General features: G+C 36.7%; 1 protein-coding gene across 18 annotated transcripts in view; it reads right to left on the bottom strand.

Moving 5' to 3' along the window:
* Positions 1-1,427: 1,427 nt before the first annotated feature.
* The window catches only part of PTPRD (protein tyrosine phosphatase, receptor type D), a 396,821-nt gene continuing 375,400 nt past the window's right edge, over positions 1,428-22,848 (bottom strand). For 11 of the 18 annotated variants that reach the window (XM_023535089.1, XM_023535091.1, XM_023535087.1 and 8 more), the window contains 7 exons: positions 15,803-16,088; positions 15,197-15,375; positions 14,453-14,579; positions 13,127-13,252; positions 9,955-10,109; positions 6,929-7,064; positions 2,803-5,064 (listed from right to left, as the gene is read on the bottom strand). In XM_023535089.1, the coding sequence (XP_023390857.1) occupies positions 4,996-5,064; positions 6,929-7,064; positions 9,955-10,109; positions 13,127-13,252; positions 14,453-14,579; positions 15,197-15,375; positions 15,803-16,088 (1,078 nt within the window). In that variant the 3' untranslated portion in view covers positions 2,803-4,995. Of the gene's footprint in view, positions 5,065-6,928; positions 7,065-9,954; positions 10,110-13,126; positions 13,253-14,452; positions 14,580-15,196; positions 15,376-15,802; positions 16,089-22,848 lie in introns of all 18 variants that reach the window. The other 7 variants (XM_023535084.1, XM_023535086.1, XM_023535085.1 and 4 more) reach the window with 1 other exon arrangement.

The raw sequence follows: 22,848 nt of genomic DNA, 5'->3' as shown, positions 1-22,848 counted from the left end.
TATGTTTAAAATAATGGATCACAATGATCAGAATATCAGCTATGATTTACCTTGAACTTTTTGTCCTGTTTTTCTGGTTAAGAATTGTGTGCCTACGCAATCAATGGGGGTGATCAAATTTGCAAAATTAAAGGCCAGTTAGGTGGAGAGGTAGCAAAAGTGGGGAAAAGGAGTCTAACTGTCTATTCAGTGTCAGAATTTCCAAAGAAATGGCTGGATAATGGGATTGTTTCATTTTCTCATTATTTCTATGGCAACAACTAGTCATAACATTTCCAAACATACCTGTGCTTTTCCTTACCTTAACTCATTAGGTTGATATGCAGTCAGTAGCTTGTACCTCCACATTGCTATTTAGCAAGGAGACAGCCACCTTAAATCCTTCTTTTGACAGCTCAGTGAGCACATTCTCTCCTCCTATCCATACTGGTGTTCCTGAGATGACTACTTATCCCAAGTCAGGCCAGTGAGAGACACGAAGAATCCATTCTATTCTATGACATCTGTTTGTGCTGTTGAGTAAGTAAACTCTTCCGCTTGCTTTGTTTGTGGTGTTGAGATCCCAGAGCTTCAAGGGAACACAAAGTTCGCTTAACGCTGACATTAAGAAGTGGAAACCATGATGAGAGACAGGAAGAGACCTAAATGCTGAAAATTGGGTATCCTACTCTTTTGGTACAATTCTATTTCCCAATCTTTTAACATGAGCCAATAAACACTTTTCTTTTTGTGTAATCCAAGTATAAACTTTCACTCACAATTGAGAGTTCTAACTTCATGCGTCCTCCACTTTCCTTTTTAGCACTTGTCGGAGTATTACTTTGTTATTTAATGCCAACTTCTCCTCCTAGGCTATAGTCTCCGCGCAAGCTGCATTTGTGTCTCATTTATTCACAGCTGCATCCCCAATGCCTAGAACAGTTCTGACCCAATATTGGCACTTCATAATATCGACTGAATAAATAATCCAAACCAAGTATTTTCTTAGCCATGTTCCCAAAGAGTTTAAAAAACTAACATTATGGAGTTATTTTTATGTGCATGAGAGCTGTCGGTTGTTTCAAGATGATAATATATATATATATATATATATATATATATATATATATATATATATATATATAATTAGTAACACACTTTAATAAATTTATATAGTAGTCATCTTCCACAGAATTAAAGGTTGCCTATGATCTTCAAATTGAATGAAACCAAGACCTATTTCTTTGTTTTCAGAACTTGGGCAAAGTATTTCGGTTGCTTACGACTGAAAGGTGCTTACCTTGAGGCAGATACTTGTAGACAGCAGCCTCTCAATAAGTAAAATTACTATTAGAACAAAGGTACCAACCAGATAACCAGAGAAAGGGGAACATATATGGTCAGTTCAAAACCAAAGGACTTGAGAGGACAAAAGCAAAGGCCAGGGCTGCATAACACTGACATTTTTATTAGAATTCATTTGTAACAAATGGAACTTGTGTCAGCAAAGAACTGATTTTCATACAGACTTCTTTCGCCACCAATGTAACGAAGTAAGAAAATAAAAAGCACGCCTTTCATTCTGTAAAACATTTACGCGTACTACTAATTAGAGGTAATTGTATTTTTTTTAACAAGCCATTTTACAAGTTATTTTTTTTTTTAAGTTTTCAGTCTATGCATCCAAAACGAGAGCAAAGAACACAACCGTTATTATCTTTGTAGACACTCCAAGCTTGGATGGCAAAGCCACGTAACGGATGGATAGGATGGATCTGTAGCCTTCTGATCTCTGCTGGAGTATCAGGGCACCCATAAACCCAAAGGAAACCAAAACCCATAAAGGAAAAAGAAGGTAATTAAAAATAAAAAGGAGGGACTAAAACAAAGCTAAACCAAAAATAAACAGGAAAGAAAAAAAATCTGTACATTATTGCAGAATTTTTCCCCTTCCTGTTTCTACGTTGTGTTATTTACACACACACAAATGAAATTCTGAAGCAGTTTCTTACAGATGGGTTCAAGTAATAACATTATTGGGTGTAGAATCAATAGGGCAGTGCATAGTACAAAGGTATAGAAAGTGCAAAGTTCCCTAGAGGCCCTTCCCTCCCCTGGCTGTCCTCGCCGTTTTCTAACCATGCAAATAATTTTTAAAAAAGAGCTAAAATAAAGTTCTGTACAAATCACTTTTTATATATTTTGATTTTTTTACCATTGTAACTAATTACAAAATTATACATAACTACACGTACATAGGTAAATAATAGCACCGTACTGGTTATGATGATGAAAATAATTGGAAATTTGAGAGTTTATGGTAATGGTAGATAAAGATGTTTACCTGGGAAAATAAAACTAGAACGGTTTGTACAGAAAAGCACAGAGTGGAATGCACATCAATGACAGTAGGGAGTTAGTTCTCGGAATAGCTCCTGAACAGTAAGGTATCTGAAATAGTCTCCGCCTTGTACGTCTATGGTATGCATCCCATTCATTTTCTTCTTGTGGTTATTCTCCTCTTTCCCTCTGTCAAATGGGCAGTTTTTGCCTCAGAGAGAAACTGCTCATTGGACAATGGTTCAGGTGTGTATTACACCATCAGAATCTGCATGTCCAACAGGGCATGTCTGCATAATGCAATGTCCATCTAATGACCCCCTTTGTTTCACTAAATAAAAATTACAGTGCTGAGTAATCTGGCACTTGGATAAAGCTCCAAAAGATATAAACTTAAAGAAAACAACAGACCCACATAGTGCACATTCTTCTCTGGTTCTGATGTAGGTTAGAGTCTCATTCTGAGGTAGCCTTCTAGATGCATTTTTTTTTTTTTTAGTATTATACATATTTTTTTTTCTTTTTTTTTTTCTTTTTACAAAAGTGCTCATATACGATGCTTGCAAGTGTTTGGTCTCTTGGATTTCATTCTGTTAGTGATGGGAAAATGCAGAAAACAAAAATCAGATGCCAGAACATCAATGGAGCTAAAATTAATTCGAAATATACCTATACCAAAACTCTTTAAGAGTTCCTTGGATATTTTGAGGGTTCTTTAAAATCGTGTAAGATATGGCAAACTCATGCCATCGTCCATGGCTTCCTATAGTAATTATGTTGTAAAATTTGGGGAGATATATATGTACAATGGAATAGCAAATATATTCTGAAGTTTTAAATGTTTGGTTACTAAGTTTGGTACAATTACTGAGTGTTGCAGAATAAATTTGGGACGGGATTATAAATAAAACAAATAGCTTTTCCTGATGTTGACAATTATGAATGGAAGAAGGGCCCTGATTATCCAAGTGCTTTGGGCTGGTACAATCCCTAACGTCCCCGACTTGGTTGGAAACTAGGAATGCATATTATTCAAAGAGTTTTCGTACATGTGGTAAACAGATAATGCTTTAATAGAAAGAGTAACATATACGAACAACTAGTGGAAATACGAACCAAAAGCTAAAAAGAAATGCTATTAAAATAGGCATCAATTATAAGGCACTCTAAATGCAGAACTAAAACCAAAAGAAAACAAAGTACAGCACTTTCCAGGAATGCTGTATGCCACAAAATGTTTGACTGAACAGAGTAACATGAATTTGGCTTTGCCCCTGTTACATATCATAAATGCAAATTTCATAGCACATACTATAGACAATATACGATTGAATACACTGTTTTTTAAACAACTTGATAGTTGATATATTACAACATTCTCCCCTCCTAAAGGGATATGCACTGACCTTTCCCACATGCACACCTCTTAGATATTTAATAATTTTTTATTGCACTAGAGTGTTAGAAATATTGAATTTGTTGGCAGCCTAACAAAATGGTATTTATGAATATGATTAGATGGGTGGGGTGACATTGGGTAGGAAATTAGGGGGTGAGGTTTGACAATCACTGATGTGCATTCCTCATTTCCCTTAAAAAATTAAATTTTCGTGATATTAAGAAATACCAACATGTCATAAAATAAATTGAAAAAGATGTTAACAATAGCTTGTCTACCTTAAAAATACTAAATCATGGAAGAACTGAATGATAGCTATATCTATCATTTCATGTGACACACTGTCTATATATATACATAGACACCCCTATAAAATATGGATATATATGTATATATGTTAGCAGCAACTTTATACTTTGCGCCTCCCTGTTGATTCCAAAAAAAGAAAGTTCTCTTTGATTATGTGAAAAGAACGGGTACTTTCTTATCGACCAAAACCAAACAGAAATGTAAATAGTAATATCTGAAGAGACCAATACTGTAGATCGAGTATTGCACAAAAATGTGCAAATTTTCAAATTATTTGATATTTCTACAGTAAAATATTACAGATAACAGTTCTACAGCTTAAAAAAACCTACAATTTAAAAATAAAAAATGAAGAGTTATGTAACCTTTTTTAAAATCCACTTTATCGAATGATACATTTTGTTAAAAAAAAGTTTGCACAGTTAAAAATGAAGCACAGGTCAGCAGTATTTTTACAATACTAAAAAATTAAATTGAAGACTTTCTTTTTTAAACATTCCCCCCACTTTTCCCCTAAAATGTTATTATGAGCAATATGGTGGGAAGGGGTAATGTCGAAGCAGAGTTCATTTTACCGTGAGAAGGAAGCCACACCAGCAAACAGCTCGCACTAAACTGCAACACTCTATTTCCTCCTCGCACCTAGAAAGCAATCCTGAACAAGATGGTGGTTCTTTGCTGTGATTTCTTCTTCCCTTTATTTTGAATCCTTGAGGTATCCATCAATAAAATCCTCAGGTACCTCATCAGTCAGGATTCTCTTTATTATATTTCGGATTAGATTATTAAACTGAGTTCTTGGTCCACCCGGAAGAGTTTGTTTTTAGTTTGTTTTGTGTGTAATAGTCCCACTAAGTGGTTGTTACCTAGAAGTTATGAAGGACTTCTCAAGTGCCCTGTATGGCTCAGAAGAGACTCCATGGATATTGAAGGGCCTGTAGTAAAAATCCAAAATGGGTCAGGGGTTTCTACGTTGCATAGTGATCAAAGCTGCCCAGGTACTCGAGTGCGGCTCGGTAGCAGAACTGATACTGATCCTGCAGGAGACAGAGCATGGTGAGAAAGAGGAGATTTTAACAGAATGAAAATCAGTATTAGAAACAAAGTTGCTTTTTGATGGGGACAAAAATCACTACTTCCATCAATCAATTCAATCCGATGGCCAGTCGGTTTTACTGAGCAAAGAACGACCAGCCACATGGGGTGTTTATTAACTTCACCAATCAATTTGACCAGAAATAGTCTCCTAATTCCAAGTAGTGAAAATTCAAGTGAACATTATCTTCCAGACAAATGTGAACCATTCTCCAAGGTGTATCAAACAATCACCACCGTGAATATGGGAACTCCTCATATGTCACAGTCATCTCTTACAATTATTGGCTCATTTGTGATAACTAATTCTCAGCGTATTTAAGAGAAGCTGATGCAGACACACACTGTCCTGAGGAAATTCTAGATTCATTTTATCTTCTGAGTTACTACCGACAGAATTTAAATTTAAAAAAAAAAAAATCTTATTAGACAGCAGACTTTGCTGCCTACAATCAGAATTACTGACATCGTTTCTGATGTTCTTATATAAGCGAGGAAGGCAGCCAAAAGGTAACTGGTGAGGAACACTAGGCACACAAAGCCATTTTGCACAGCGTGCTGGACATTAAGATTTCAACCCCTGAAAATGGCAACACAAGATTGGCTGCCCACATAAGAATGCCTGTGCCGTTTGGCCTAATTCAGTATGATTGCTAGTTGTCTGTTCTAAAAAGGCCCACTCTAAAATAAAACGGTGTGAAATGTGTCCTTTTTCAGACAGAGGAGAACATGGTCATATTGGAATAAGTCGGGGCATTGCTGGAGAGATGGAAAAATTATAATTTACAGATGAGAAGGGATGAGAAAAAGTAGGATTTTCCTCATAAGAGAAACTTATTTTCAGTAGCCAATGGGGCTGAAAGTAGATAGTTTCTATTTTGCTTAAATGTGCATTTTTCTACAATAAAAATGGTAATGCAAAATAAATGGAGTTTGCTTTTCTATCTTGTCACAGTAAGTTGCTTGGCTAAATGTTAAGGCTTTTTAAACGTCCAATTTCCCTCTGTCACCCCCAACACCCATTAAGTTTGTCAAGCTGACACAATGTTTTGAGTATTGCAAGCCAAATGCTTGCACTATTTTGAAATCAAAGTCTGAAAGATACTGTGAGTGATAAATTTAGGAACACATAAATTATACAACTTGGTTGCCTTTTGAAAAACAAACACAATCTATCACTCATATTATCCTTAGAAATAAATAGTCAATAGGCCAGACTGGCTAAATCATGAGCACATTCTGAGAAATATGAGAATTTCCATATTAAGTATTGGAATAGAAAATAGGGGGCTAATTTTTCTAGGGTTTATCCAGGATCAAAATATTTTAAAAGGCCATTATTAAGAAGTGAAATACAGAGCAGCTGATATCTAACACTTAGGTATACAGAAAGAGAATGGAGAAGTAAAACAAACTGAGGGTCTGCTGCATATCAGGCATTGTGCTTTTTATATACATTTATGTATACATATGTGTAATATACATAAATGTGAATATAATGAATTATATAAGATTGCCATTTTCATAGGCCAACAATGGTTAAATAGTGACAATTTAACATGGTTCAACCCAATATATTTCACATAACTCCCCCCAAAACTCTAAGACATTGACACTGTCACTCCCATTTAAAGAGGGAAAAAACAAGGTTCAAAAATTTCAAACAATTTGATGCTTCTCCCACAATATTTTCCTGTGTTTTGCCTCTGGTTTTGAGAGTCTCTGGTCTCTAATTGGTCCTGGCTAATAAAACCTGTTATTTGGCTCTTGAGATGTGACAAACTAAGTCATGGAGATTTTTCTCACCTCTGTCTGTACCATGGCTGGTCGTTGTGTTCTTAACATTTTGACGGTCTGGAAGATATCTACAACTCCTTCATATCTCATTCTTTCTAAAACAATGCTTAGTGTTATGAAGACTCCAGTTCTTCCAACGCCCGCACTGTCACAGAAACAAAGGCAACAGTTTTGGATGAGACGCTCAGTCTTGGCTACATTTGCTTGGAAGTGGATGGATATATGTTTACCAGCTTTCATACCACATCAAGTTCTTCCACAGCAACATTCAGGAAAATGTGGTGTCAGATTTACAATTACTCGGGATAACATGTCATGCTAACATGTGAGAATGAAAGTGAAGTAATTAGAAATAAGTCTTATCAAATAAAATGTCTTTTCACCTGGGATCATATGCCATTTTGGAGTAATCAAGAAACATAAATATTGTAAAATAAATATATAAAAGGAACAGTAATTAAAATATAGATTTATACTCTTCATGCAGATCCTGAAATTGTAGACCTTGCCTCCTTCATATTTTTAAAGTATGAAATAATTTAGATAAGGTAAGATAAATTGAGCATCTTCAAGTATTCTAGTGTATTATTCACTTCTTGTAGTCACTTAAAATCTGTGCAGGATGCCCCATCATCTGGCATATACACTACTCAAATTTAGATAGTATGTTTGATATGAGATTCTATAACAGAGTTTTTGATATGGCATCCTCATTCAGTCTTCAAGAACGATCTCTGAATATCTTATATGTATGGATTGTGTAAATAATATATATATATATTTTCTATTTCTTGAAATATAACTTTAAACAGATTCTACAAGGGGTTTCTAACGTAAAAGAAAAAATATGGTTAAGAGCCAATGAACTATATACTTATCTACCATTTTTAGATGTTCAAGAGCTAAAACATCAGGATTCTTTTCACCACATTAACAAAGTTTTGAATCTTTCTCTGTTTTCTTTATTGTTTTAAGATAATTCCAGAATCTTCAGTGCAGCAAGAGAAGAAAATTAATTCATAGCTTTTGTGCTCTTAAGAAGTAGGAAAGCATCTGGAGGCTTAGGTAATGAGGAGAACAGTGAATAATCTGAAAAATCCCGACATTTTTGGATCCTAATTAAACGGCCTGTGTAACGCTTGGGCACAGGCTGTAGAAAATGGATGGATTCATTTACTTAGAATGTAGCTGACAGGCATATATAAATAGTGTGTCCCTTTATAAACTGGGTTTTCTGAAGACTCCAAACAGAAATGTTAACTAAGACTTTTTAAAAATCCATGGGCAGTCTTTGCGAAGTAGCTGAGGATGTCCAGGAGTAGTCAAGTCTCTCTGTTAGGATGGAGTGGATGACCTTGAAGCCCTCTTTTAACCTTGAAAATCTCTTAATCCTGAGAGACTGTGTTTTATGATCTTTTTGCTGAATGATCCAGGTACTCTAGAGTCTATTTTACTTTGATTTGATTGCTCAAATGTAACAAAAATAGAGAGTTTCTGGCTTTCTACTGGGTGCTTTCGAGAAAATAATAGACCTTGCCCTTATAACTTTGGCATTATTGACTTTACCTTGTTAGTTTAATAAGTTATAAACAAGTGGTATTTTTTAGGATAGTCCCAGATAAGAGAAAATAACTGGAAGTCTTTAAGATATATGTATACATACATATGATATATGAATAACATGCCATAATATTTATACTATAGGCATGTTTAAATCATTTTGTGATGACAAAAGCAATGAAAAGTCACACACATACACCTATATATACTTATAGGAATGTCTAAAGTTAAAAATATGGATTGAACATATTATTTTCCTTATAGTTTATATTGGAAAAGTTTGAATTAGCATTTGGGCAAATTATATGGAAAATTAAGGGGAATATTCAGGTGATTCAAGCTCCAAAAATATCCACTTTGTCTGAATATTTGAGTCCATGTGTCATTTCCTACATGCTCTTTGGTTGGAGCAAAGGATTTTGAATAGCACAAAGCAAATGTATAAATATAAATTCTCATATACAATATAATGCCTAGGAATCAGTGTGCTAGATAGGATCTCAGGAATCAGCTGAGAAAACTGAGGTCCAGAGAAAGTTCCCTAGTGTCAGACCATGATGACCAAAGTGGGACTAGAATTCGAATATCTTGAATCCCAGGTCTATGATTGCTCCTATTTTGAGAACTGTCTCCCATGTCACTAAGAACTGGAGTTTGGGTGGGTCTTTTTTTTGGAAGTAAAATCATTTAATAAATTTTCTCAAGATTTTGACCATAAAGAGATTAGAATCTAAGACTTTAACAGTTGCTAGAATCTTAAAATATATATTTGTTTAACTAAAAATAGGTGAATTCCCTTTGCTGGAAGGTTTTTTGCTTTTTCCAAAAAGTACTAAATTTTTGATGAGTGTCCTTTCTGAACCATTTACTTGCCATTTATTTCTATTAACTTCAATGACTTGAATTATAAAATGCTGTGGAAACTACTGGAAATAATTAACTGAAGGTGCTTTATTTTTGGATATAGCCACAATTTTCAAACAAACTGCGATTTTAACTGAGGTACTATTCTAATCACTTATTGACTGATAAGAATTAGTATTGTCATTAAAGCTTGATAACTATTTATGGTTTTCCCAAGAAGACAAACACAGGAGAAAGATACAGGAAGATAGTTATCAATGCAATGCTATGAAAGCAAAACAAGTAATAAATGATTAACTGAACAAATTATCACTAGGGGATGTCCCAACAATTTTTGTTAAGGTAAAATAGGCAAGGAAAAAACAGTCTGATTCTTTGTTACAAGAGGTAAAATTTGGCGATGAAAATCTTCCTCGGGTTATTTTCACTTTATGGAAAGAAATGAGTCCTTGCTTTTAGATTTTACAATACATTTCTGAAAATAAAATTTCAACTACGCAGATTTACACTAGAAGCTTGTAGTGACAGTGAATACACAATAATACACATTTTTAGAGTTATCACCACCCTAATCACAAGTGGAAACTCAACATTCCTGATTCTTAACTCACCTGCAATGGACTGAAATGGGTCCATCTTGGCCAAACTGCTCTTTTGTTTTATGGACTTGGCCAATGAAGTCAATAAATCCTTCTCCAGACTTTGGCACTCCTTGCTCTGGCCAGTCAGTGAACTGGAACTGCCTCACTGTTCGGGACTGACCGTCCTTTAGGCAGAAAGCCGCATACCCAGCCACAAAGAAGGACGCCAGGAGGATTCAGCCAGTGCACAGACCATAAGGGCAAGCATGGTGTTTTTTTTTTTTTCCAAAAAGACAAAAGGGAAGAAAAAGTTAAAAAGATATTTAACTAGAAATCTAGTTACATTTGTGTCTGTTTTATCTTCTATGAACACTAAGTTCACATATATTTAGATTACAAATCTGTTTACTCTCACAATACCCATTTACAAACTTTATTAGTAAAGAGCCATGTAGTTCTCACATTAGTAAAAGCTTCTGAGACCCAAAATTTGCCTTCAAAAGCAAAAATCTCAGAATCCAATAACCTCTTAATATTGAAAGGAGAATCTAGGCGTGTCATCCAGACCAGAGATTTTTGCTATTGACACAATAACTTTGCATGTGGCATACTTGCTTATTTCTACCATTGACAAATGATAAATAGTGACAGTGAAAAGATCTGACAGAAATTAGGTAGCTGCTGTTAACCTAGATGGACACATGTCAGAGAGGTATACAATTCCCAGACATGGCAGGGGACACAGCGCTACCATGTGACTGACTATGCTGTTGAGTAGGAAGTGAGGCATCGGCAGGTAGATCAAAGAGCTTCCTAGCAAATAAATGCTCTATTCTGAAAAAGGACTCTTCCTGGCGGACTACAGGAATTAAGCTTTCTATGGGGGTTTTAACACAAACTGAAAGGCAGAAAGAAAATAAGTTAGAGGCAAGAGGAATCTTTATTTTCTACAGTGATTAGGCAAAATTGCTCTGATTCTTAAAATATAAATAGTTTGAAAAGACAATAAGGCATTTCTGATCCATTCTGGAATTTTACAGTGTTTTTAGAAGCACTACAGAAGCAGAAGGGGACCCTCTGTTTACAGAAGCAAGAACAACAGTTATGCCCATCACCTTTCTCTCCAGAATCAGAGAAAAGAAGGAGAGGGAGAGGGGAGAGAGGGAGGGAAAGAGAGGGAGAGAGAGAACCTAAATTACAAGCTTAGGGGGACTGGTCCCATTTGAAGAGGCTCTGCTCCCAGTAAAGATTTCAACCTGTTCCTCCCTTCTATTTTTGTATCTCCTCTTTCTCCATTAAAGTTCTTTTGGACATAAATGTGCATGTTCCCAAGATTCTGGGTAAGCAGACAGATTCATCTTTCTCATGCAGTCGTACAGAAAAGAGGGGATGGCTTAACTCAAGATATCAACCAGTCTGATGTTTTCCAGAGGAACTGGGCATATTCCTGACTGGTATCATTTGGGGATGGAGATAAAACAAGAACATCACATCAACTTTAGGAGAACACTGATGACTACGCCAAATCGTGCTTGGGCCCGTAACGAACTTGGTTACCAAGTTCCCTTCCTATGCTTTTCAAACCTTTTCTGGAAACAGAAAAGGTTTGAAAAGCATAGGAAGGGAAGCCAGAGGCTAGGTAATGCAGATTTGTCCTCCTCTGGATGTCCTGGGGATGTCATTTCTGACCATCGTTGCTTTTAATAGCAAGAAGAGGTCATGTGCACAAACCCTTACTATGTGGAGGAGAGATCACCTGACTCCATTTACAAGTTACATGTTCAATAATACTGTATTGTGAAGTGCCAATTGCTTTCAAAACTGGGAAGTAGAGATTAGAAACACACTAAGAGCACAAACAGCAAATGTTATGGCAGCTAGGAAAATTATACAACCACAGAGAGCCTTTAAAAAACAAACACATGAAAGAGTTTCTAGTTCAATGTTTCTTCTGCATTTTGTGATCAGATTTAATCTGGGCAAGTGAGGGATGGTAAAGAAGGTATCTGCCATTTGCAGAGCTTGGCTCTTACTCTTTATCATCAGAAATAATTGGTGAGTTTGCTTGGAATGCACTTAATATTTTTACTCGTGTAACTTGCCTCAAATTTTAAAAAAGCATATTTTTTTTTTTTTTTTAAACAATGGGATGGGTCACCAAGGCATGCTTACTTGGGCAACTCAAAAATGAGACCTCAGAACTTAATTGCTGCTTTGAGTCGAGTCACTTTCAGAGTAGTTGAGACTTTAGACTTTGTGGCATTAACAGGTCTGTCACCTGGGCCAACTAGCCTGCTAACCAATTTCTCTTTCACTTTAGGTCGACAGCCAGGGCCCAGCTTTGGGGATTAGCAGACAATCTCTAAACATGAGTGTTGGTTGAAAAAGCCACTTTCCAGAAAAAACAATGGATCAAGTAAATAGCTGTACACCGGAGTTTTACTCAACCCACCACTGTGACAGTTCTGAAAACAAAGCAGGGCTTTGGACTGACCCTTTCTCTCCTCAGATGTGTTTGTAATCATGGTTTGAAAGTGGCTAAAGGCAAAGATATTAAAGTTTATGCATAGAACATCTTACATCAGAGCTGAACCTTGGACTCAGCTATCTAGACAAGAAATGTAGAATGAAAATTAGCCAACAAGGGTCGTGGGTGGACAGCTCTCATGGACTGACACATTAGCACACCGAGGAATAAACCATGCCAACAATCAAATTAGAATGTGCAAAGCTTGTCAGATTCTTCTAAAAAATGCCATTTGCTCTGCAGTTTTAAAATCATACCAAATTAACCTCCAAGCCCACATGACCTAAAGGGCTTTGCAAGACAACAACATATTTACAGCCTCAAGTAATAAATAAGCCAAAAAAGTTCCAAAGAGAAAGAGCTGAGAAGGTGAATGTAAGCACAGCCAACCAATCAGTACAATTCTTCCCAGCACATATACTCACCAAGTGCATCCCCAAAGTTAGGCTGCCAGATGTTACATTTGAAAGGAAGCCAAGCCTGGGTTTGTGAGAACACTTGCCAGACAGAGGAAGTTTCTCATACATTAAAAAAAAAAAAAAAAAAAAAAAATCTCCAGGATGGGTGATTTCTTTTTGTTTTGAGAATATGGTCACTGGCAAATATTTCTCCTGAACATGCACTTTAGACTACTTTTCAGCTAACAGTTGAGAGCATAAAAGTGTGCCAACTTACCCTAGCATCTGTGACCTTGAATTCTCTTAGGATATATTGTGGCATGTTGTACTCAGCCATGGGATCTACAACAAAGTACTGGTATCTTGCAGATCGTTCTGCTGGCCAGTATTGGTGACATTTCTCCTAAAAGGAGAGAAGATTAATATCAAACCATACAAAATGTAAATAAAATATTACCTATCAACTATGTATGTATTTCTTTCTCTCATTAATAAAACTTCAAAATTCAAGGCCATTCCAATTGCATGTGACTCATTTTCTCTTTGAAACCATTAAGTTTCCCAAGGATAAGAAAGTCATGTGGTTCAATACTTGCCTATGGTCTCAAGCACAGTACTTGGCATATATTAGGTGCTAATACACATCCACTGAATTGAATACTTCAATGGGGTAAGCATCTTCATACCTACGAGTTATCCAAATAATTACATCAGTCCTTGGACATAATGCTGACCATGTCAATCATGCACTGTATTGCCTTAGCAGACTTACGCCCTTGTGGTTCAGAATGAAGAGAACCATCAAGTGTGAATGCGGAAAGAAACCCTTGAACTGATCTGGTCCAAACTTCCTTATCAGCTGAGGAAACTGGAGCCCAGGCCATTTTAATGACTTGGCTAAGTCTTGCAGAGTCAATGACCAAATCAGAATAGTCAAGTTATTGTCCTAGTTTTTTCTTTCCCTCTTCTCTGTGGGCCCTAAAAATTGGATTTTTAGATGCATTTCTACCATTTAATTTATACCAAAAAAAAAAAAGATAGAAAATATCTCAAGCAAATATAGCAAAGTGCTTGCATCTACTGAATTTAAGTGATGTCTTTACGAGTCTCTAATACTATTTTTTTTAGAATAATCATTTAAAAAAAATAGATCTGAGTTTACCTTAGAAAAGCAATGTAACTTCCCCACACTTAATTCAATGGGGGTAGAAGATGGGCAAGTAAGAATCTGCCTCAAAGATGAAAGGAAGTCAAATGCCATCATACAGAGAAATGATGGCACATTTGCTCATGAAACTCCAGCTTGTCCAGAGCAAAAGAAAATAAGAATATGCTGAGAGTCAGGATATAAGTCAAACAGGGGCATCTGCTTACTTATTTGCCTCTATGACTGTATTTCACTGAGGTCTATCTATCTTTCTTCAAGGCATAATGAAAGAACTTGTTGAGGCTTTGTAAGTTAAAAATATCAACCCAGAGTAACGATTGGCCCAGAAAGTTTCTGGAGTACTCTGCATTTCAAAGAAATGACGCTGGCACTTGAGTTATTAAAATACAGTCATCATTTCTCCATGAAGTGAATGTCTTATGAGGAGACACTCACTCTGCCCATCTCACGCAGCTTGGTGAGCATCACAACGATGGTGGAATTGTGTTCCCAGAGCATCCGCCAGAAGTCTTCGGTGGTCTCTGCCAAGGGCCCCTGGGTAGCAATGTAGGCTTTCTGTTGTCTAAATGACAGAGAATGAAAACTGTGTGTTAAAACAATCAGAGAACATGCAAAAGTTCACACTTGCTGTGTAAATATCACACCTGGTAAAGAAGAAAACATATTAATGAAATTGCATTAAATTCCTGTTAAGACTGTGTAATCAAATAAGAATATGTAATAGTTTGTAGACTTTGCAAAAGAAATTGTTTTGTTGATATTATGATGTATGTTTTTATCTTTATCATTTAAATTTTAGCGCAATGCTAATAGCTCAGTTTCATGTGTCATACAAATTGCTTAAACACTTAGTTGTGTGGCTTCATTTGGTAGAAAGGACTCTTACACAAACTTAAATTTATGAAATATGCTTCTTTATGAAAACAGCTTCTTTATTAACTCTGTCCATGTCCAAATGGCTTCTGAAAGAAGAGAGCAGAAGGCCAGATTAAAAACTCCATTACTGCTCCTTCTTACTCCTATCCAAAATAATAATAATAAAAATTACCAAGGGACTGAATGCTGACCTATGCAGGAAAAAAAAATGCTTTGAATTGAGATGAAGTTCATCCCAGCTATAAAACTAGGGCACATGCAAATATCAAAGCTTTAGACTGTCAGGGGAACAAGAGTATATACCTGTATCCATCAATAAAACTGGCATTGATGTAATCAGATCCTTCTACTCCTCGGATAGGCTGCAGACATACCCTTGTGGATTCATATGGCATAATATTAACAAGGCGATTTTTGAATTTATTACATGGAAGATTGGCACTGATGAATCTTGAGGTGTGAGCTTTAGAGCTGGCTAGACGCTGTTAAATAGAAAAAAGGAAAAATCCGACAAAGATAATTTTAGCCTATGGTGTGAATGCAACGTACCCAAGATTTCCTCTTTAGATATAATGCATTTGTTTAAAGCAAATGACTCTTCAAACTGCACTACTTTTCACTTCTACCCAGTGGACTCCACATAGCCTATTGAGGTCTTAAATATTATGTTCTGAGAGTATGAGCCCTCGGTTTAAATTAGGGTACAAAAAAGCTCAAGATATTATTAGGAGGCAGAGCATAGAAAAGAGGAAGAGGAAGAAAGTCTTTTATAGTCAGACACCTGAGGAGAAGGTCAAGTGAATCTTGTTAACTGCAAAAATTTGAAAGGTTAAGAAAGTGAAGCCACTACTCAAAGACAATCTCAGAATGACTCGCTCCTGAATTACCACTTCACATCCAATACCATACCTTAAATTCGAGCTCCATTCCTGTGACATTCTCTCCTGTTTCTATTTGTGTCAGCTTCTGAATGTAGGCATACAAGTTTCTAGCTGGCACTTCGGTATTTCCACAAGTCACTGCTTCTAACAATGCATCATGGATAAAGATGTATTGGTCTTCTGTTTGAACCATGTAATTCCTCTGGGCTCTCATTAAAGTTACATGGCCATAAATATCTACAGTTTTTTCATGCTTTATTCTTTCTAACATGGCATCTATTACAATGAAACAACCAGTCCGGCCAACTCCCGCACTACAAAGAAAACAAAGAGAAAAAAAGTCCCAATAAATCAGGAAACCAACACATAAAATTATTTTCAATATTCTTATTAAGGAGGTTTTGTCATTAATTCTACTCCAATGGCTATTGTGATAGCTTTGTAGCACTCTAAAGTCAAAAGTATTATCAAGTCACCACAACCAGGTGTCAATATACCAAATAAAAGTAGTTTGGTTTCAAAATGTAAAAATATCAGACTCATAATTGCTATGCTCCTTGATCACATAACACAAAGTAGGTATCATTTTGAAACTGCTATGAAAACAAAAACATTTAGGCTGTTTATAATAGAAGATATTTAAAAAATTGGTAAAGATCTAACTCAGCTATATCTTTTTGCAAGCCATCTCAGCCTATTTTAATTTAAATAACAAAAAAACCTAGTAAATCACTCAACTTGAAATATTTCATATTCTAAAACTCAGCAAGGAACTTGTAAAATCAACCTAGTGGGAAGTATGTAATTAAAATATTAAAATGATGTTGCACACTAAATATAGTGCAGGGTATTCTCAACGGAAAGAAATTTCTAATAAAAAGAAATCACTAGAGAGTGTGGGTGTGTTCCTAGTTTTTACTCCCTTTTCTTCCAGAGTTAAGTATATTTTGAAATTCCAGGGGAAATCCAAGTATTCTCTGCGGGAAAATAAAAGACTCAATCTTTGTTACTGAAGAAGCTCTGAGGCATCTTTTAAACTCCATTACATCTGGACTCCTGGGTCATTTTCCAGTTGGTGGAAACCGATTCAAAGAAGAAGCGAGAGAGTCAACAAAGCACAAAGACACGACATGCTGTCCCAAAGAGACAATCTAACTGACTGAATGGGACCACAGAGTCAGGCAGCTGAACCATGCCTCGAGTGTTGAAAAAAATATTAACAAAATGACACATGTGTGTTCTTAAATCTCAAGGTAAGCCTTGTCTGTCTCTTATTTTATCAAACTCTTTAGGTTGAGTCCATTTATGTGTCAAGTATGTTGAATCCAAAATGTTTTTCTCCTCCTGGTCATGGATGTCTACCTGACTGGGAAACATGTAATCAACAGGAATAGGTATTAGACACCAAGCAACAGCCTCCTTCATTTGCTACATGCCACGTTTTCTGTCTCTATACATCTATCTATGTGTTCATTTATTTGTCTATCTGTTCATTTCTTTTTTCAATGAACAATAAAGTACTCTGCTAAGTAACATTGGAGATACAACGTTAAAGATGACTTAGATCCTAAAGAGCTCAGAACTTATCAATTAAGATGAGTATTTTATATAACTATTTATAATACACATACACAAAAAAAGGTGTGTTGGCTCTGTGAATGATGTGGAATTTGAACCAAGATTTAAAGTACAGAAAGGATGGGGAATTGAGGAGGCTGGAACTGCAAAACAGAAAGAATGGCTTTTGTAAATCATGCTGTGGGCTCTGAGAGCTATGTGTGAAACTTTCATTGGCCTACTGAGGCACTTGCGCAAGGAATGTACCAGAACTCAAAATGAAGGAGTTTAATGAGCATACGGTGCCCGACGGTGCCCAATTCAACTTAAATGATGGCTACAAGGTGGCAGTGAGTATTTTGTAACAAGTAATACCTTTATTTAACTCCTGAGCAGCATAGGTCAAATCCAGTTTCCACTCAGGAGCCCTGTTGTTTGTAGACTAGGCTAAGTGGGAATATGATCTAACCACTATTTAAAAATTGCTTATATCTTTTTATGTCCTGACAGACACACAAAAAAATGACCTTCATTATCTAGTCAGAGAGCCTCTGGATGCTGATTCTAAGACTCCATTCAAGGTTTCAACTACAAAGTGACGTAGCATTGAGATGTAATGCAAAAGACTTCTGGGACACAGAGTCTTAGAAATGATAGCACATTTCTTAGCACAAAACAGAATAGATGCACTGAGAAGCACGAAGTTCCATTTTATTTAGCTTGTTCTACTACATAAACCTGTGAAATGGCAAGTTTTCCCTGACACTCCCCACCCTCCCACTCGCAGACCCATAGGCAGGATTAATCACCTTATGTCCCAGATCCCCTGGTGTCTTAAATACCACTCCATTACAGTCCTAGTCGCAACGTATTATTAGTTAGTCTGGTAGGGCCATCATCCATAAAAAATAGAGCATCTCTCGAGAGTAGGAACTGCATTTTCTGTTATCTTTGTGTGCCCTGCACCAAGTGTGCAGTCAGTGTTCAAGAGTGTTTATAAAATAAGTGAATGGATGAGTGATTGGCATAGGAGGCCTTATATAATGAGCAGCCAATCCAGATTTGGTAAGCCTACTGAAGAAGCAGGACTCTCCAGTCAGTGAAAGAAGTCCTCCATTTGACATATGATCAAAACTATGCAGAGAATACCCAAAGACTGCTCCACAAAGTGTTTTATAGGGAACAGAGCAATACCAAAATGCTCTGAGTTATCTCTGTGTCTTGATCTCTTGATATGCCATCACGTCACAATGAAAAGAAACTCAGCAAGACTTAACCTGGACAAGGGAGGTAGCCCCATGTTTGGCAGGTCCTAAGACCACAAGTAATACATATTTTTTTCTTTTTCTCTTGTCTTTCTAAATTGGCTTCATCCTAATTGTGCATTATTCTTAACTGGATACGACCTCATGGAAACCACTCTGTAAAGCCTTATAACTGAGCCCTGTATGCCTCAATTCTAGATAATAGCAGGGATGTTTTCTTGAAATATGCATTGGGAACCGTTCCAAATTCTGGATGATGCATGGTTCTATATTCTGGCAGACAGATACCACAGAACTTTGCAAAATTGGTAGGAATAACTCCTGCGCCAAACAATATCAACATCTTCATGGTGGTAATGAGAGAGAAAAAAAAATCAAATATTTGCCTGAGTCTAAATTATGAATTGTAGGAAGAAAAAAAAGAAGTTATGATTTGTGAAAAACCCATTTCTTTTCTCCCCCAAACACAAACTGCTCAATCTTGGTGTTCGTATGGAAGGTAGGGAAGGAGCTGACCCATGAACTGATGTGTTACCTCTTCTCTAAGATGCAGAGTCCTTGCGGGTTTTAAATGTTAGAATTCTCTCTTAGCTTGAAGCAAGACCAGGAAGTTCAAGATCTTTTTCCCAAATACTAGTGGCTGGGTGTCCTTGAGAGTCACTTAACCTTTTCCCTGTTTTCCTGTTTTTCTTAAATCATAATAGTGATAATTAAGTCCAGTTAATTATCTAGTAGGTCTTAATGCCAAATTACACACACACACACACACACCCACACCCACACACACACACGTTTTGCAAACATAAAGAAGGTGGCAGTTACTTTGTAGATATAGACTCCAACCTCTGAAGCTGACCAGGAACTTGTTAAGTGGGAATATTATGATAGAATCACTGCTGGATAATTTAGGATTAGGCTTTCAAAATCTTGCTTTAATCTATACCCTCAAGCTTTTTTCCCTTTTCTCCCCTTATTTCCAATAATATCTTGAGTTGGAGGAACTTTCTGCTTTCCCATATATTATTATGGTAAATAAGATGACAGTAAAGTGCCTTCCTACCACAGGGTTTGGTGCTTGGGAGGAATTCAACAGATATGTCAGTTTCCTTTTCCCATTTGTGATCCATAGTATTTAGGAATGCCCCTTAAGTCGTACTACTAATGGTAAATGGCCAAACAAGGAGTCAAATGCAGGTTTCTGAGAAGTTAAACTTTAGCACCACATTTCTCAGCAACATCATTCCTTCACACTGCTTTCTGCCACTTCTGCCACGATGGCCAAATACGTTGAATTTTCTGGTGGCTCACCCCTCAATAACATTCCTTTAGAAGTGTTTCACTATTCCTAATGCAGGTTCCTTGAAAAGCATTTCTTCCTTGGTTTCCATGACATCAACTGAGGGAAACATCGGATAACCCCCTTGAAATTGATGGAAGGGAGGGAAGAGATTTTACAGTGATCTCAAACACAAAATAACCTGAAACATGTAGCACATAAAATTAGCCAAAAAGAATTGTGACTCAGGCAATGGTTCCACTGACACCATGACAGGGTAGAACTTCAATTAAGTTGGAAATCGAAATCAAGTATGAACTCTTAAGTGTCAACTTTAGAAATCTACTCGCACTCCTTTTAGACTGTACCTCAGTAATGTTTTCCCTCCCATTTGATCCCTGTTCTGAATATCCTCCCGTCTCTCTGGATATTTCCATCTGTATCTCTTTCTCTAATTTACATACTCTACGGGCACCCAAAATGTAGATAATGTCCCCAAAGTTCTGTCCTCCTTTCTCTCATTCCCCTTCCTGGTTCAGCAATAATCTTCAAATGACTGATTCCTAAAGTGATAGCCCCTTCCTTTGAGTACAAGTGGAGACCTCTATTTCAAACTGCCCTCAAAATTCTCTAGAAATAAACAGATTCCAAGATTAATTAGTATCGTATTTGCTCAGATCTGCTCTTTCCACTCTCACTCTTTCCTGGACATCCAGGTCTAAAATTTAAAAATCAACTTAGACTATTTTTGCCTCTTGCCCTGCACAATAATGAATTATAAATTTCTGCACATTCAACCTCTACAATTTTATTCGACTATCCATCAGTGATGTGCTGGAGCTGGAAAAAGCCAATTGTTAAATTCTCAGAAATTTTGAATAAATATATTAAAAATAAAGAGAATACTTAAAACACATGCATCTGCATTATTTTACATTTATACTCTTGAGGTGAAAAAATATTATATAACGCTGCGCCACTGAGTACCTCTCCCCAGTTTTGCATTCAGTGATGTCACATTCGTAGCTTGAAATCAGCTATGTTGGGAGTATTACCATCAAGAAAATTGGCGAATACTACCTCCCCCATTCCTTGGAGAGCCAGTTGTTACACTTCACCAGTATGGAGGGACTATCCTAATTCATCCATTCCCACCACCCAGGGACAGACAGGAAAGTGCTTACTGTTTTCTTCTATCCACATTTGCTATATACTCTTTCATAAGACTCTGCAGGCAATTCTCTCGTAAATATTTACGGAGTGTCTACTGTATGCTAAGACGACAGAGAAGTGGTAAACAAAACAAACATGATCCTTTCTTCAGGGAGATTACAGTTTAGTGGGGGAATTACATACTAAATAATCATATGAATAAATATATAATCATAAATCTCAATAACTGCTGTGAAGTAAATGTGCAGGATGTTGGCCAAGCACCTTTGAGGAAACGTAATTTAAATTGATACCCGTTATGGACTGAATTATGTCCTCTAAAAATTCATATGTTGAAGCCTTAACTGTTACCCAATGTGACTATTCAGAGACAGGGTCTTTAAGGGAGGTAATTAAGGTTAAATGAAAGCATAATGGTGGAGGCCCAAACAAGTAGGGCTTTAGCAGAATAGAAAGACACACCAGAGATTTCTTTTCCGTGCACACACACACAGGTAAGTCCATGTGAGGACACAGCGAGAAAGTGGCCATCTTAAGACAAGAAGAACGGTCTCACTAGGAACCAACACTGCTGGCACCTTTATCTTGGACTTCTGGCCTCTGAACCGAGGGGAAAAAATGTTTATTGCCGAAGGCATGCAGTTTGTGGTGCTGTGTTATGGCAGCCCTAGTAGACTAATACAATAGGTAGGGCAAGCGAGAGTTTACTGAGTAAGTAAGGGTGAAAAAGCTGTTGAGTAGAGAAAAGGACCCAAGGAAAGGTCCTGGAATGGAAAACAGATTAGCATATTTGACTAACTAAAAGCAGGCCAGGGTGGCTGAAAGGCAGTGAGGGGAAAAGGGAAATTCCACATATTTATTTTCCATTTTAAGCACTATTTATAACATTTTTATCAAACGTATAACCATATTAACAGCAATGATTTAAAACAACTTCATAGCTCTCGGGCAATACGTTTATTACAAGAGTCATGGCTTTCCCTCGGCTTCAGGCAAATTAACTCTATTATAAGCTGTCCCTGCTTTGGGCCTTTGCTTATGCAGGTCCTCCCTCCTCCTTATCATGTCTACCTGTTGATATCTACCTTCCTTCCAGATGCATCTCATGCGCTGCATCCATGATGAAGACTCTCCCCTTAGATTTTTCCTCCTTGGATCCCTATGACAATTTATAACTATCAGCAACTGCCTTATCTTATTTTTATTTTCTGTTTATTATGTTTATGCCAGTTGATGATCTCCTTGAGGGGAAGGACAACAGCTCATTTGTCTCTACTGTATTTTATAATTTTTCATGGCGATTTCCATGTCCGGGAAATCGAATGTGCTCAACTTGAGTTGTAAAATTAAGAAATTATATATGTTAATTCAAAACTACGAAGCCCTCTCCTGAATCAATGATATATACAGGAACATTCCCCAAAGCCCCCAGCATGAGAACATTTCTTTGATAGATGTTTACAAAGATAAAGGGAGTTCTTATAATTTTATGAGATAGAAACAACCAGTGCTTACGCTCTACTCCAGTTGCTTAGAAATAACAAACCTCAGGCACTACTTTTTTTCTTAAGAAACTGAATGATGAAAATTCAGAGCTTCTAAAAGTATGCCAGCCTACTCTAGTTTGAATTTCCAAGTTCCCATAGCAGCACATATTTTACTTCCTTCTCCAATTTCCTCTATTTTTCACCCATCAGTATCCGAGTGCAGTGCACCTCTCAAAATGAAGGATTGTAGTTCTAAAAGCAAATGCATCTTTCTTTGATCCTGAAAAATTCAGCTCCCTGTAGCAGCGATAATGAC

Source organism: Pteropus vampyrus, unplaced genomic scaffold, assembly GCF_000151845.1.
Source record: "Pteropus vampyrus isolate Shadow unplaced genomic scaffold, Pvam_2.0 Scaffold136, whole genome shotgun sequence".
NCBI classification, from domain to species: Eukaryota; Metazoa; Chordata; class Mammalia; order Chiroptera; family Pteropodidae; genus Pteropus; species Pteropus vampyrus.
Note: the sequence above shows the minus strand (reverse complement) of the source record. Positions and strands in the feature narration are given on the sequence as shown.